This window comes from Myotis davidii, unplaced genomic scaffold, assembly GCF_000327345.1.
Source record: "Myotis davidii unplaced genomic scaffold, ASM32734v1 scaffold679, whole genome shotgun sequence".
NCBI classification, from domain to species: Eukaryota; Metazoa; Chordata; class Mammalia; order Chiroptera; family Vespertilionidae; genus Myotis; species Myotis davidii.
In genome coordinates, this window is record NW_006290023.1 from 899,605 (window position 1) to 914,160 (window position 14,556).

Consider the following 14,556-nt stretch of genomic DNA (forward strand, 5'->3'; position numbering starts at 1 on the left):
GGCAGCTGAATCAATGTTTCGCTCTCATTGATGTTTCTGGCTCTCTGTCCCTCTCCCTTCCTTTAAAAAAAAAAAAGAATAAAATTCCTAGGAATAAATTTAACCAAGGGAATGAAAGTACTATACACTGAAAGTATAAGACATTGATTTAAAAACATTGAGGAAGACAAGAGTAAATGGAAAGCTATACAATGCTCATGGATCGAAAGAATTAATATTAAAATCTCAATACTACCCAAAGCAATCTATAGATTCAATGCAATCCCTATCAAAATTCCAATGGCATTTTCCATAAAAACATAACAAATGATCCTAAAATTTGTATGGAACCACAAAAGAACCCAAATAGCCAAAGCAATCTTGAAAAAAACAAAGAACAAAGCTGGAGCCATAACACTTCCTGATTTCAAACTACTTTTTCAATTACAGAGGTAGCGTAATCAAAATAGCATGACATTGGCAGAAAAATATACGTGTGATCAAGGGAACAGAATAGAGACCCCAGAAATAAACCCACATATATATTGTCAATTAATTCATGATAAGAAGCCAAGAATTTAGAATAAGGAAAGGACAGTCTCTTCAACAGGTGATGCTGAGCCCTAGCCCATGTTGCTCAGTGGCTAGAATGTTGGACTGAAGGGTTGCACTCGATTCTGGGTTAAGGGTTGCATGCTCAATTCCTGGGTTGTGGGTCAGGGTGCATGCAGGAGGCAACCAATCGGTGTGTCTCTCTCACATAGATGTATCTCTCTCCCTTCCTCCCACTTCCCTTCCTTCCTCTCTCTTACCACCCACCTCCCTCCCTTCCACTCTCTCTGAAAATCAATGGAAAAAATATCCTTGGTGGTGCTGACAGAACGGGACACCTAAATACAAACGAATAAAACTTGACAACTATCTTACATCATACTAAAAAATTAACACAAAATGGATTAAAAACATGAATATAAGACAAAAAACCATAAAACTCCTTGAAAAAAAGCAGAGGTGTTTAGAAGCTCTTTGACATCAGTAGTGGAGATATTTTTAATCTGACACCAAAAGCAAAGACAACAAAAGCAAAAATAAACAAGTAAAAATACAATGAACTAAAAAGCTCTGCACAGCATATGAAACCATCAACAAAATAAAAAAGGCAATTTACTCAATAAGAGAAAATATTTGCAAATCATATCTCATAAAGGGTTAATATTAAAAATATATAAAGAACTCAATTTCAAAAACACAAATTTAAAAATGAACAGATCTGAACAGACATTTTCCCAAAGACATACAGATGGCCAACAGGTACATGAAATGATGCTCAACATTATTAGTCTTCAGGGAAATGCAAATCAAGACCACAATTAAATATAATCTCACACCAGTTAGAATGACTATTACCAAAAAGACATTAAATAACCAGTGTTGGCAAGGATGTGGAGAAAAGAGAACATTTGTGCACTGTTGGTGCGAATGTAAATTGGTGCAGCCATTATGAATAATAATATGGAAGTTCCTCAAAAAATTAAAAATTGAGCTACTACATGATCCAGTAATTCCACTGCTGGAAATTTATACAAAAACACTAACTTGAAGTGATACCTGCACCCCAATGTTCATTGAAGCATTATTTATAATAGTTAAAATATAGAAACATAAATGTCCATTGATGGATGAATGAATGATAAAGAAAGTGTAATGCCCTAACCGGTTTGGCTCAGTGGATAGAGTGGCAGGGCCTGCAGACTGAAGGGTCCCAGGTTCGATTCCTATCAAGGGCATGTACCTTGGTTGCGGGCACATCCCCAGTAGAGGGTGTGCAGGAGGCAGCTGATCGATGTTGTTTCTCTCTCTTTGATGTTTCTAACTCTCTATCCCTCTCCCTTCCCCTCTGTAAAAAAATCAATAAAATATATTTTTAAAAAAGAAAAGAAACTGTAAGATTATATATATATATATATGTGTGTGTGTGTGTGTGTGTGTGTATATGTAAATTACAATGAAGTGTTCAGCCATTAAAAAGAACGAAATCTTGCCATTACAACCTTAAAAACATTACGTTAAGTGAAATGCCAGAAAGAGAAAAATAAATACAGTATGATTTCTCTTATATGTTGTATTTTCTTTTTAAATTTAAACTTTTAGATACAGAGAACAAACCAGAGGGAATGGAAGGGAATGGGTGAACTTTTTTTAGTTTAGAAAAACAAAATCATATATTCAGTTGGCTGTTCAGCATCTTCATTTTCCTCTTCTCTAACTTATGTTTGATTCCTTTCTTATGTATACAAATTTATCCTATCCTAGTTTTATGAAAAATATTCAACTCCATAAGTTGAACTGGGAATCAAGTAGCTAGCATTTTTCTATCACTTTACTATTTACAAAGTACTTTCATTAATATACATGTACATATAGTACAAAGTATATATGTGACTCTACAGTAAATGCTTGCATTGTACAGATGGGGAAATTAAGACTCAGTGAGGAAAAGTGAAAACAACTACATTCCAGAAAGCATGAAGGAAATACTGAAAGATTTATTCTCTGCCTTGACTTGATTGGAGAAAAATTACTTTTAAAAGATATTAAAAATCAACACAAACCTGTGCATAACAGGAGGCAAATTAATGTTCACATAGACAATAGAAAAAATATTTTTCACTTGTTTAAATAAAAATAGGTTTAAAATCTATGTAAACCTAAGATACTGTATCATAAGAAATCTCCATTTGTTAATAAATTATATGCTTAAGTATTATAGAAAGACATCTGAAGTAATCATTATGTTATTTAAAGATCAAGTTAAATAAAAACCTGTTTAACCTACCTCTATCAAAACTGACCTATAGCAAAGCATATCAACAAAAATATACCATGTACAATACCTGTCTATAGGATCAGCCTGCAGAGTTTTATCATGATCCAGAAACAATCTTGCATCTAGACCTTTGTTTTTAAGGTAAATTTCTTCATACTGTTTAGAGAGACTTTCCACCTCAAAAGAAAACAATACTGATGATTATCCTTTCATGTCATTACATCTCTCAATACACAGAAGTAAGATTTAATTTAAAAAATTTGTACAATATACACTTAATTTTAGAACACACTGAGTTCACATACAATATAAATGAGGCATATGAGCAAGTGAAGTAAAGGAAACTGCAAATTTTTGAGTCTAATTTTAAGCACATTTTATGCATGCACCCCATTCATTAGAATTTTATGTAGACAAGATTCATCAATGCCCAAATCAGTACTGAGATGGAACTGTAAGATAAAAATAAGTATTATTATAAACATTTAACTGCCAAGATCCTCCAAACATCCCATACATTTTTCACTTTTAATCTTCTACTACGCTTATCAATATAAAATAAAGTATTTTTCAAAATACTGTAACAAATCCTCTTGACTATATATTCTTCCCATCTTTTCTAAATCTTTTAATTCACTCCAACTTTCTTCAGTTAAGTATGTTAAGCAAGAGTATTAGCTCAATTAATTAGACCAATTAACACATTTGCATGATTTATTCCCACTCTTAAACACTTTTTCAATTGCTAGAATCTGCAATTCTTTTATCAGTTCTGCTTCATAATTTTGAATCATAATTTAAAAATCAATGTGCGATAGACAACTATTTGGCATGCCTTCTGTGTGACTTTTAAGGCAAAAGTGTTTCCAACCTGAGGGTACTAAAGTTTCATTCCAAAAGGAGTGGAAGAAGAAATCCAGTTAAGTATAAACTTTTTGTCTGCATAAATTTTTTAGGTAGAACAATCATTAATGTTTAAGTTTAATAAGTGTTACTGCACCAGCTTAGTGAAGCACTAATTATCAATCATTTATTGATTGACAGCTATGAGTACTATATACAAAATACTGGGGAAAATGTCAAATTTATCTTGAGATTTCTATTAATATTATAATCCTTTCTTGTAGAAAAATTACTACAAGTGTCCAACATTTTTTGGGGGGTGTGAACAGCATATATTTTTATTAACAAGTCTCAGTAATATAACATTTGGCCCCTTTTTGCCTCTCTTCTGCCCTGTAACCCAACCTTAACAAGGTGGAGTTCACTAAACAGACCAAACTATCACATATCGCTGTGCCTTTGAATCTATAACTCCCAACCCTTGGAAATGCCATTTTTCCTTCATAAAGCTTACTCAGCTCAGAAATGACATCACTCCAAACAATTTTCTGCAAATCCTATCTGCCCCACTTTGGATTAGGTTGTCCTCCTCCAGAATATTATAACACACTGTATATAGTTCTATCAGACTCTTACAGTCTCCTGTAATGTTCTTTTTATTTGTCTATGTCCCACTAGCACCTTAATGACAGCAACTACAAGTTAAATCTCTGTATCAATGATATCTAGTACAATGCTTGGCACATACTAAGCACTCAATAAATAGTGTTGAATGAATGAATGAATGATTTCAAGGACTAACCAAAAATTCAGGTCACAGAATCAGCAGTCTAGCTGATTTCACATCTTTTGGTCTTAGTGACTAATGCTAGCTGCTTTTAAAATACTGCTTTATCACTGAGTGTTTGTTCTTCATCCTTTATCTGAAGCACCTTTTTCTCCACATATTTTACCTTACCACATAAGTTCTCAGTTCTGTTCTCATTGAAGAGCAAAACATTTGAGGCAAAATGTGCAAAAAAAACAGATGGATGGATGGATGGATGGCACACCATTAAGGTAAAACATTTCTGCAATATAATCACAGTCATTTAAACTGAATTTATTGTCAGTTAAGTAGTTTTTAAAAATACTCAAAAGAGATGCTCTGCAATACAGTAATGCCAATAAAATTAATGAAATTATGGATCCTATGCACAAAGATGTGCAGTGAAACAAATTAGAGTCAAATGTGATTGTATGTTTAGTTATATTTAGTATATGTGCTGCCCAGGCGAGCACTATATTTAAATACTAGAGGCCGGATGCACAACATTCATGCAAGGGCCTTGGCCCCAGCCCCTGCCCACTGCTGCCACGGCATTGGGGGGGAGGGACCTCTGCCTCGGCCCCCGCCCACTGCTGCTTTGTCCGGAAGGAAGGACGTCTGGTCTAATTAGCATATTACACTTTTATTATTACAGACTAGTGGCCTGGTGCATGCAATTTATGCATGGGGGCAGGGGTTCCCACAGGGATCAGGCCTAAACTGAAAGTCAGACATCCCTCTCACAATCTGGGACCACTGGCTCCAAACCACTCACCTGCCTGCCTGCCTGATTGCCCCTAACTGCCTCTGCCTGCCTGATCACCCCTAACTGCCCTCCCCTGCCGGCCTGATCTCGCCCCCAATGCCCTCCCCTGCAGGTCTGATCTCACGCCCAACTGCCCTCCCCTGCCAGCCTGATCTCGCCCCCAACTGCCCTCTCTGCCTCAGTCCCCACTACCATGGCTTTGTCCAGAAGGAAGTCAGACATCTGGAAGATAACCAGTCTACCTGGTCTAGTTAGCATACTACCCTTTTATTGGTATAGATAGATTATATAGGATAGGTTTATTTCAGTCAGTGTATGCTTAATTTCTAGTTGGTCCTTTATCACAACCTCGAGGGTCTCATTAGATTTCTTGTAGATCTCATTAAGTTTATCGGCAGCTTCTAGAAAATTCTTGAAAAACCTTAAAAGTGTGGTTTTGAACTCTATATTCAGTAGTTTGCTTACACCCTATACCAAACAGCTGTTGACTTTAAAACCCCTCCTCAGCCCCACCTTAGGTTCTGCCTTCATAGCTCACTCAGATTAGGTTCTGATTGGTTGGTTTCTATGCCAGTCAATGTCAAAAGCTCCGCCTTCTAGGCAGCCATTGGCTCCTCACACTTGACCCAGATTTGGTTCTGACTGGTCAGTTTCTATGCCAGTCAGCGTCTCCGGGCCTATCTCCGGGCCTGATCAGAGAAGCAGGGCTGATCAGCAGCCCCCGTGGAAGCCCAGAGAGAAACAGAGACGCGGCTGGTGGCGAAGCCCAGAGAGAAAGAGAGGCAACAGCTGATCAATAGCTGCCACGGAGGCTCTGGATCAGACTCTGCCTCTCTCTTCGGGCCTCTCTCCAGGCATGATCTGCAGCCCCCTCAGTAGTTAGTGCTGGGTCACTGCACCCACAGCAGCAGCAGTCAGTGCTGTGTCGCCACAGCAACCCAGCACTGACTGCAGGACTGACTTCCGGTCGGTTGAGCCTTCAGTCATTATGGACCCTGGGTTTTTATATATTAGGATTAATGAAATTTTGAAATTCCAAAATCTACACTTAAATTTCTGAAACATTTTAGTATGAATCAATTTCTAGTTTAAATTACAAAATACTGCTTATTTATACATTTGAGTACATGTTGAAAAGGTTTTCTTGTTTCTATGTAAAGTTGGTTCATCACAATTCTTAGCTTCCTTTTCCTGAGCAAGAAGTATTTAATATACAGTAAAGTGATCTTAAGAAATTGAGACAACTATTCCCCCTTCCCCAAAGTTCCAAAACACATTAACATTTTATTAAGTTTTCTTTCAAATTACCTCTGGAAGTCCATTTGAAGCTACAATTCCAAGAGAATTCATAAAAGGTATAAAATTTTTGAAATAAACATTTTTCACCTGAAAAAGACAGAGGTACATGACCATTAAAATTTTTAAAAATTAATCTCCATCACTATAACTAGAATGAAAGCGTTAACTGACATTTTGATCAATAATTTACATTCAACCTAGTGTGACACTTATGTATAATTAATTTAATTATTTACCTTTAAAATTATATGAGGCAGGTTTCAGGTCCTAAAATGGAGGTGGAGTTAGAGTTTTTAATGAAATGGGATTTATAAGAAGAAAAGCCATTGAAACCAATGTCAGTATTCCACATTGAACAAATGATGAAAAGATTGGAAGGCTCAAAAAATTTAATCAACCTGACCAAAGTTACATAGCTAAAAAGTGGCAGAGCTGGAATTTAAACCTAATCTGCCTAACAGCAAAGCCAAGGCTCTTTTTACTTCTGCACTGCCTCTGATTTGTCCCCAAAGTATAGTTTAGTCCACTTCACACACGCCATCTAATACCCAGGTTAGGGAATATTAAGTCAATTATTTTAGCATAAATTGGGGGAAATAACCTGCTTTTGTAACAAAATAATTTCACACACAAAAATAATACCCAATAACTGAATTCAAAACCAAAATAAACTGTTTTGTGGAATTAGGCAAATTCATGCAAAAGCCTCCTGCTTTTAATATGGAAAATAAAGACAGTACTCAGAAAAACCTAAAGTTATATTCTGGACTATTCTACACTTGCAATGTGTTGTGGAATTTTAAACAACTTATTTTCTTTCATTTAACTTCCTTTTACAACTTTGAAGTCTACATTTACTAAGCTGGAAATGATTTAATATCAGTTCCTGTCTTCTACTTCACAAATAAGTTGTAATAATTAAGCTTCTGTTAAACATACTAGCTTTGTTTTCTAATTAATTCCCACTTAACTAGAATATTTAAAAGGTGGGTAGTTCACGAATAATTACATAACCGTAAATATAACTAACCAATAAATTCTGTGTAAATAACCAAGTGTCAACTAATTAATGTCAATTATTACCAAAGATTTTAATTACCTATACTCTAAAAAGCATTACTTTAATGATTCTAAATTATAACAAAGAATTAAAAAAGTAAAAAAAAATTATTTACTCCTGATTTTAAAAATGAAATTTTACAAGTAGTTCTGAAATTCAGAGAATTAACAACTAGGAATTAGAAAACAGACTGAGCAGTAGACTGGAGTAAAAAAATATATACATATGTCAACCACATTTGTTAGCTTATTAGCAAGGATAATTTGTGATTCTCAAAAAGTATATATACTACACATATCTATGTACATAAGTTGATATATCTGTATCTATATGTCTATAGCTATTACTTATTGAAATTAACAAAAGCCACAGTGCTAAAAACCCAGATAGTCTCTAGTCTAGAAGCTTGTTTACTCATTACAAAAAGGAGGCAGAGTATATTATTTATAAGAGTCCTTCCAATTCCAACATTCCAGATTCTATGAACAAGATAAGCAATTCCTGGGTGTTTATGTGTATTCTCTACCAGCCATTAACATCCGATGTAATATTTAGAAAGATAGTAATTATAGAAGACTGAACAGAAATTTAATGCTGGTATCATTTATCACTAAACCAAAAACACTAGGGCTTTCTTAGCAGGGTATTTTAAAACATTAGGAATACCAATAATCACAGGGGAATCAAAGAATAAACACATTTGAAAATTACTGCCTTAATGATTCACATTTCTGTGATTCCAGAGTGAGGGAGCTACTCTTTAAAATCAAAGTAGCTGAATATGAAAATTAAATTTTTGCTAAACATTTTGCTATTGCAAAAGGATTAGCACTAATTACAAAAAGCAAGTTCATTACAAAGGAAGTATATACTGTTAGAAAGAACTTATATCTAAATCTACTTTAACTATTTTTAAAAAATCATGAAGTCAAATTACCTCATCTATATTACATTCATGTTCTTTACAGAGAACTTCAATAATTCTTGTATCATTTTCTAGTTGTTTTGCTATCCGTGCACTCCTGTTCTGACCTCGCCTTGGTGTTCGAGGTGAACCATTAATAGGTATTACAGCTGTTTCTGTAAAAATGGTAAATTAGATCAGAACAATTGCAAATTCCACTGTATAAAATAATGAAATATTTTAAATATAACTAGGAAGGTCAGAAATAATCTGATAACATTATGCTACTTTTAATTATTAGGCTTCCTTTAAAGGCTAACAGTTTTATCTATTTATTGTATATCTATTATAAATTATGTACTAAAAATAGTTTTTGCCATGCTCCTATCCTCTTCTGCCCCCAATTAGTTCAAAAACAAACTAAAATACTGAAAGCTAAATATTAGGAAGACAAGGGGAAATAGCCAACTTATAAAGTAATTCTAAATTATCCTACTCAGTCTGCAAGGGGAAAAAATGTTTTCTGTCTTTTAAAGTATCTTAAAAATAATAAGTATTTATGGATTCAATTGTGAGATAGAGTATAAAATGAATAAATTTTTAAAATTTTAGCAAATACCATAGTAAATTATGACGTTTTCAAAAGATAAGTATATACATATTATAATGTGATACTAAACTGTGATTTCTTAAAATCTTTATATGTAGATTTTTTAAAAATTCCCTGGATTATTTTGAGCATTTCCAATTTAAACTGAATTTGGATTCAGCTATTCCAGAGATTCCAGATGACTATGTATAAAAAGTATTAACTGCCTCAAGGCCCAACCAACAATTTACAAGAAATCAAGAGGTGAGAGGAACATGTTACACCAAACCACAGGATGCAATCGTAAAAAATTAAACATGGGAAACTCAACAGGATTTAATATGCAAATTGCAAGAGGGAAAAAAAGAGAGGAAGATAGATAAAGGAGGAACTTTTTTAAAGTCTTAAAAGCATATCAATCAATCGCAAAGTATAGATCTCATGTAGATTCTTAGTCAACCTGTAAAATTTTTTAAATTACTTTTAGAAGACAAATGAAAATGTGAATACTTACTAAATATTTGATGGTATTAAGAGATCACTATTAATTGATTTTTAGGTGTGATATAATGATACTGTTGTTATGCTTTTTAAAAGTCTTTATCTTCTAGAGATACTAAAATTTATAAGGATGAATTGTATGTAGAGATGTGCTTCAAAATAAAATAGCTGGTAGAACTGGACAGTAAAGGTAGATAATAAATAAGTGGAGGCTTATTATATTACTCTCTACTTTTGTATTCATTTGATATTCTCCATAATAAAAAGATAATTAAAGTGTATCATACTCAGTCAATTCAATAACTCATCCTGGCTTCTCTTTAACACATCACTTAGAGAATTAAATGTGTATTGAAATAATACCAAAAAAAAAGCCTGTCAACCTAAAGTAATATCCTACATGAAGTTATTAATATTATAACATTGAAAATATTTAGGAAAATGCATATAAAGAAATTTTTGTAAAGAAAAATTTAAAATATATTTATTGTTTTCTATTTTTTCTCTCTCTCTGTTTTACACATGGTTTCTGCTAAATGACTGCCTTTTTTGTCAAACCATGTTCAACAAATTTTCAAAATTCTGCTTCAGACTTCATTTTCCCATGAAGTTATTGTTCACATAGATTAATAAGGCTTCAGTTTTTCAGCCACTCAAAGACACTTTGAGACTTCCATATTTTGATCTGTCCTACATTATTTTACTATTATTAATATTTTCATTATTTTAGGAGCCAAAGAATCAGGTCAGCCTTAGTTAATTTTACACGTTTGTGTAGTATAATAATTTTGAAATCCTACTCATGATGCCACCAGAGGAAGCAATTCCATTCTATGACAATATACTCATCTTTGCTTAATGATATCTAATAAATTTAGCAACAGTTACTTTTATTTAAATACATTTCCCATCTCATCACCCACTGAAATAGATCAACACACTTCATATACAAAAAAAAGGTTGCATAATCATTACAGCATTCAATAATAAAAATTTAATCTGTTCCTGTAGAAATGCCTCTTGATTTGCTCTTTATTGGGAATGCCCTCCCCCAACTTACCAAAACATTCAAATCTTAACTACTATTTTCACTCAGTTCAAATGCCACCTCCTTAATATGGCCCTCCTTGCTCTTCCCCAGCTGGGAAAACTTTCTCATCTTCTAAACTTCCATAGTATTTGTTATATTTTGGCCCAGACCACTTTCTACCATATACTCTAATTACTTGCTTACTTATCTTATCCCTCCTGCTATATCTTACACTACTTGAGAACACAGTCTATGTCTGATTTATTAATTAAGATAGCCTAGGGTCTAAAACCACTTTTTGGATGTATCAGATATTAACAAACAACTGTTGAATGATGAAGTAGGAGGAGCACAAAATATTTAAAATACTTACTATACGGTTCTTGGAGCAATGCAGGAGGTGAGAGTTTGATAAAATAGTCAAGGACACATAGCATTAATTGAAATGAGATCACCAGGTCATCTTCCATCTGTAATATTTCCCCTGAATATAAAAAAGATTCACATTTTAAAGTAAAGTTAGAGATTGAGATCCTTTATTTTATTACTAGAGGCCTGGTGCACGAAATTCGTGCACAGTTGTGGGGGGGTGTCCCTCAGCCCAGTCTACATCCTCTCCAACCTGGGACCCCTCGAGGGATTGCTGGCTCCCTACCACTAACCTGCCTGCCTGCCTGCCTGATTGCCCCTAACCACTTCTGCCTGCCAGACTGATCACCCCCAACCACTCCCCTGCCAGACTGATCGAAACCTAACTGCTCCCCTGCCAGCCCAATTGCCCCGAACTGCCTTCCCCTGATGGCCCAGTCGCCCCCAACTGCCCTCCCCTGCTGGCCTGAACGCCCCCAACTGCCCTCCCCTGCTGGCCCGGTTGCCCCCAACTGCCCTTCCCTGCCGGCCCAGTCGCCCCCAACTGCCCTTCCCTGCCAGCCCAGTCCCCCCTAACTGCCCTCCCCTGCAGGCCTGGTTGCCCCAACTGCCCTCCCCTGCAGGCCCAGTCGCCCCCAACTATCCTCCCCTGCAGGCCTGGTCCCCCCCAACTGCCCTCTTCTGCAGGCCTGGTATCTGCCTGGTTGCCTCCACTGCCCTTCCCTGCCAGCCTCGTCGCCCCCTACGGCCCTCCCCTGCAGGCCTGGCACCCCCAACTGCCCTCTCCTAAAGGCCTAGTCACCCCTAACTGCCCTCCCCTGCCAGCCTGGTCACCCCCAACTTCCCTCCCTAGCAGGCCTGTTCCCCCCAAAACGGCCCTCCCCTACTGGCCCAGTCACCCCCAACTGCCCTGCCCTGCAGGCCTGGTTGCCCCCAACTGTCCTCCCCTGCTGGCCCAGTCGCCCCCAACTTCCCTCCCCTGCAAGCCTGGTTGCCCCCAACTGCCCTCCCCTGCAAGCCATCTTGTGGCCACATGGGGGCGGCCATCTTGTGTGCTGGAGTGATGGTCATTTGCATAGTGCCTCTTTATTATATAGGAGAATTGATTTTAGAGAGAGAGAGAAACACTGATGTGAGAGAGATACATTGATCAGTTGCCTCCGGCCCAGAAGAAGGATCAAACCCACAACCTAGGTATATGCCCTGACCAGGAATCAAACCCACAACCTTCTAGTGCACAAGAAAACACCCTAACCAACTGAGCCACACTGGCTAGGGCAAGATTGAGACACTTAAGTCAGGGAAATTGTCAATATGGATGTATCCACATAATCATTTATTCAATAGTCACTAGAGGCATGTTAAAGATTATTTTTTATAAAAACTAAGTCAGATTTGATATATATAAAAATATAAAGTTATGAAATTATAAATAAAGTAAAAGTTTAGAATGGGAATTTTAAGTTTAGATATAATTATTATAATTCATTCCTTATGTATAAATTACTTTGGTCTTTTGCTTTTTTAAACTTCCAGTTTTGGTAAGAGCTATAGAATATATTTTAAATATAATTTTGAAGTATGATATATGCTAATCTTTAATTCTATTATTTATGAATCCTCATATATTTTCATTTTTAAACCCTACCCAAAATATAACAAAAGTCATTAAAAACAAAATTAGTATATAATTGTAAGGTCATCTATAAATTATTTAGCACAAAATCCTGAAAGTTAATACAATAGCTATATAAATACAGAACTGTGAAAACATAAATGCATATAATAAGTACCTGAGGAAAAAATAGTACAGCTATATAAAATATACAAGTCATGATAAAATATAGCTGTAACATATTTGATTATGGCTCTATGTTGTACATTATTTTTAAAAGGGAAGTTCAACTCACTTTCTATTTTTTTGTTATGAGACTGCTAAACCATTAATAACCCCAACAAAGCCCAGCCAGTGTGGCTCACTGGTTTGAACACTGACCAATGATTCAGGAGGTCATGATTCAATTCCCAGGTTGGGGTTTGATCCCAATACGAGGCATAAAGAAGGCAGCCAATCAATAATTCTCTCTGATCATTGATATTTCTATCTCTCTCTTTCTCTCTCTCCCTCTCTGAAATCAATAAAAATATATTTTAAAAAAAATAATCCCAACTAATACTGATGGAGTAGAAACTATGAGAAATAAGCAACTTTGCATCAGGTAGGTTTTGCTAGGTGCATAGGAATGGTAGAAAAATATGTCTGTAATAATATACTTAAGAAGTTATTAAAAAATACCATAGAGGTAAAGAATGATATGAAGGAATTCTAGTTAAAAATAGTAGAGTGAAGTCAAATAAAAAGAATCTCTCTCTTCCAATCTACACTAATAAAAGAGAAACATGCAAATTGGTGTCACTCTGCTATGCCCACCAGCCAATCAGGATGAGCATGCAAATTAACCCAACAAAGATGGCAGTTAATTTGCATATGCAGGCACGGAGTGAAGACTGAAGGCTCTGGCTCCAGCAAAGACTGAAGACTGAAAACGACTGAAGACTGAAGAATGAAGACGACTGAAGACTGAAGAGGCTTGGCTTCTCTGCTGCGGCTAGAACGAAGGCCTGGGTCCTGGGTGCCAGAGGACAACAGCTGCCGGCAGCCAGGGGAAGGAAGGCCTATTGCACAAATCTCTTTGTGCAACAGGCCTGTAGTCCTATATAATAAAAGGCTAATATGCAAATCGACCGAACAGCAGAACAACCAGTCATCATGACAAAGTAGGAGCCAGAAGCCAGGCTCATGGCTGGTGAGCGCAGCGGCGGTGGCGGGAGCCTCTCCTGCCTCCGTGGCAGCGCTAAGGACCCCTCTGGGGTCCCGGACTGCGAGAGGGCACAGGCCCGGCTGAGGGGACCAGCCTGCTGAATGTCATGCACCAGGCCTCTAGTATCTAATAAAATAAAACAAACAAATATACTGGTTAAGTGTTAGCACCAATAGCAAATTTGAGATATACTGACATCAAAAGTATCATTTATTTTCTCTTCTTACTTGGAGAAAGTAGAAATTGTTGATGAGAAAAGGGTAAAATGGAGGAAAGTAAACAACTATAGCTAACTTTCTGACAAACAAAGATTCCAGATTGGGAAACAATTTGAATCCCAACAAAATTCTGTTATGGGAACAGGATATAACTTCCACTAGAAGTATTGTTTTATTTTTTATTCTAACAAAACTCTCAGAACATCAAAGACACGTAGCAGCCCTATCCAGTTTGGCTCAATGGATAGAGTGTCAGCCTGCAGACGGAGGGGTCCCGGGTTCAATTCTGGTCAAGGACACATGCCTGGGTGGCAGGCTCGCTCCCAAGTGGGGGAAATGCAGGAGGCAGCCAATCAATGATTCTCTCTCATCACTGATGTTTCAATCTCTCTCTCCCTCTCCTCTCTCTGAAATCCATAAAAATATTTTTAAAAAGATGGATTAGATCTAAATGTAAGAACTAAAAACATAGGTATGACCTTGGATTAGGCAATGGTTTCTTAGATATGAAACAAAAAGCATAAGCAAGCAAAGAAAAACT

At 36.3% G+C, this 14,556-nt stretch overlaps 1 protein-coding gene across 4 annotated transcripts in view; it reads right to left on the reverse strand.

The window, feature by feature from the left end:
* RB1 (retinoblastoma 1) overlaps positions 1-14,556 on the reverse strand; it is a 191,125-nt gene that overhangs the window by 121,290 nt on the left and 55,279 nt on the right. For all 4 annotated transcript variants that reach the window (XM_006762735.2, XM_015563260.1, XM_015563259.1 and 1 more), the window contains 4 exons: positions 10,980-11,090; positions 8,520-8,662; positions 6,532-6,609; positions 2,874-2,983 (listed from right to left, as the gene is read on the reverse strand). In XM_006762735.2, coding sequence (XP_006762798.1) covers positions 2,874-2,983; positions 6,532-6,609; positions 8,520-8,662; positions 10,980-11,090 — 442 coding nt within the window. The remainder of the gene's footprint in view (positions 1-2,873; positions 2,984-6,531; positions 6,610-8,519; positions 8,663-10,979; positions 11,091-14,556) is intronic.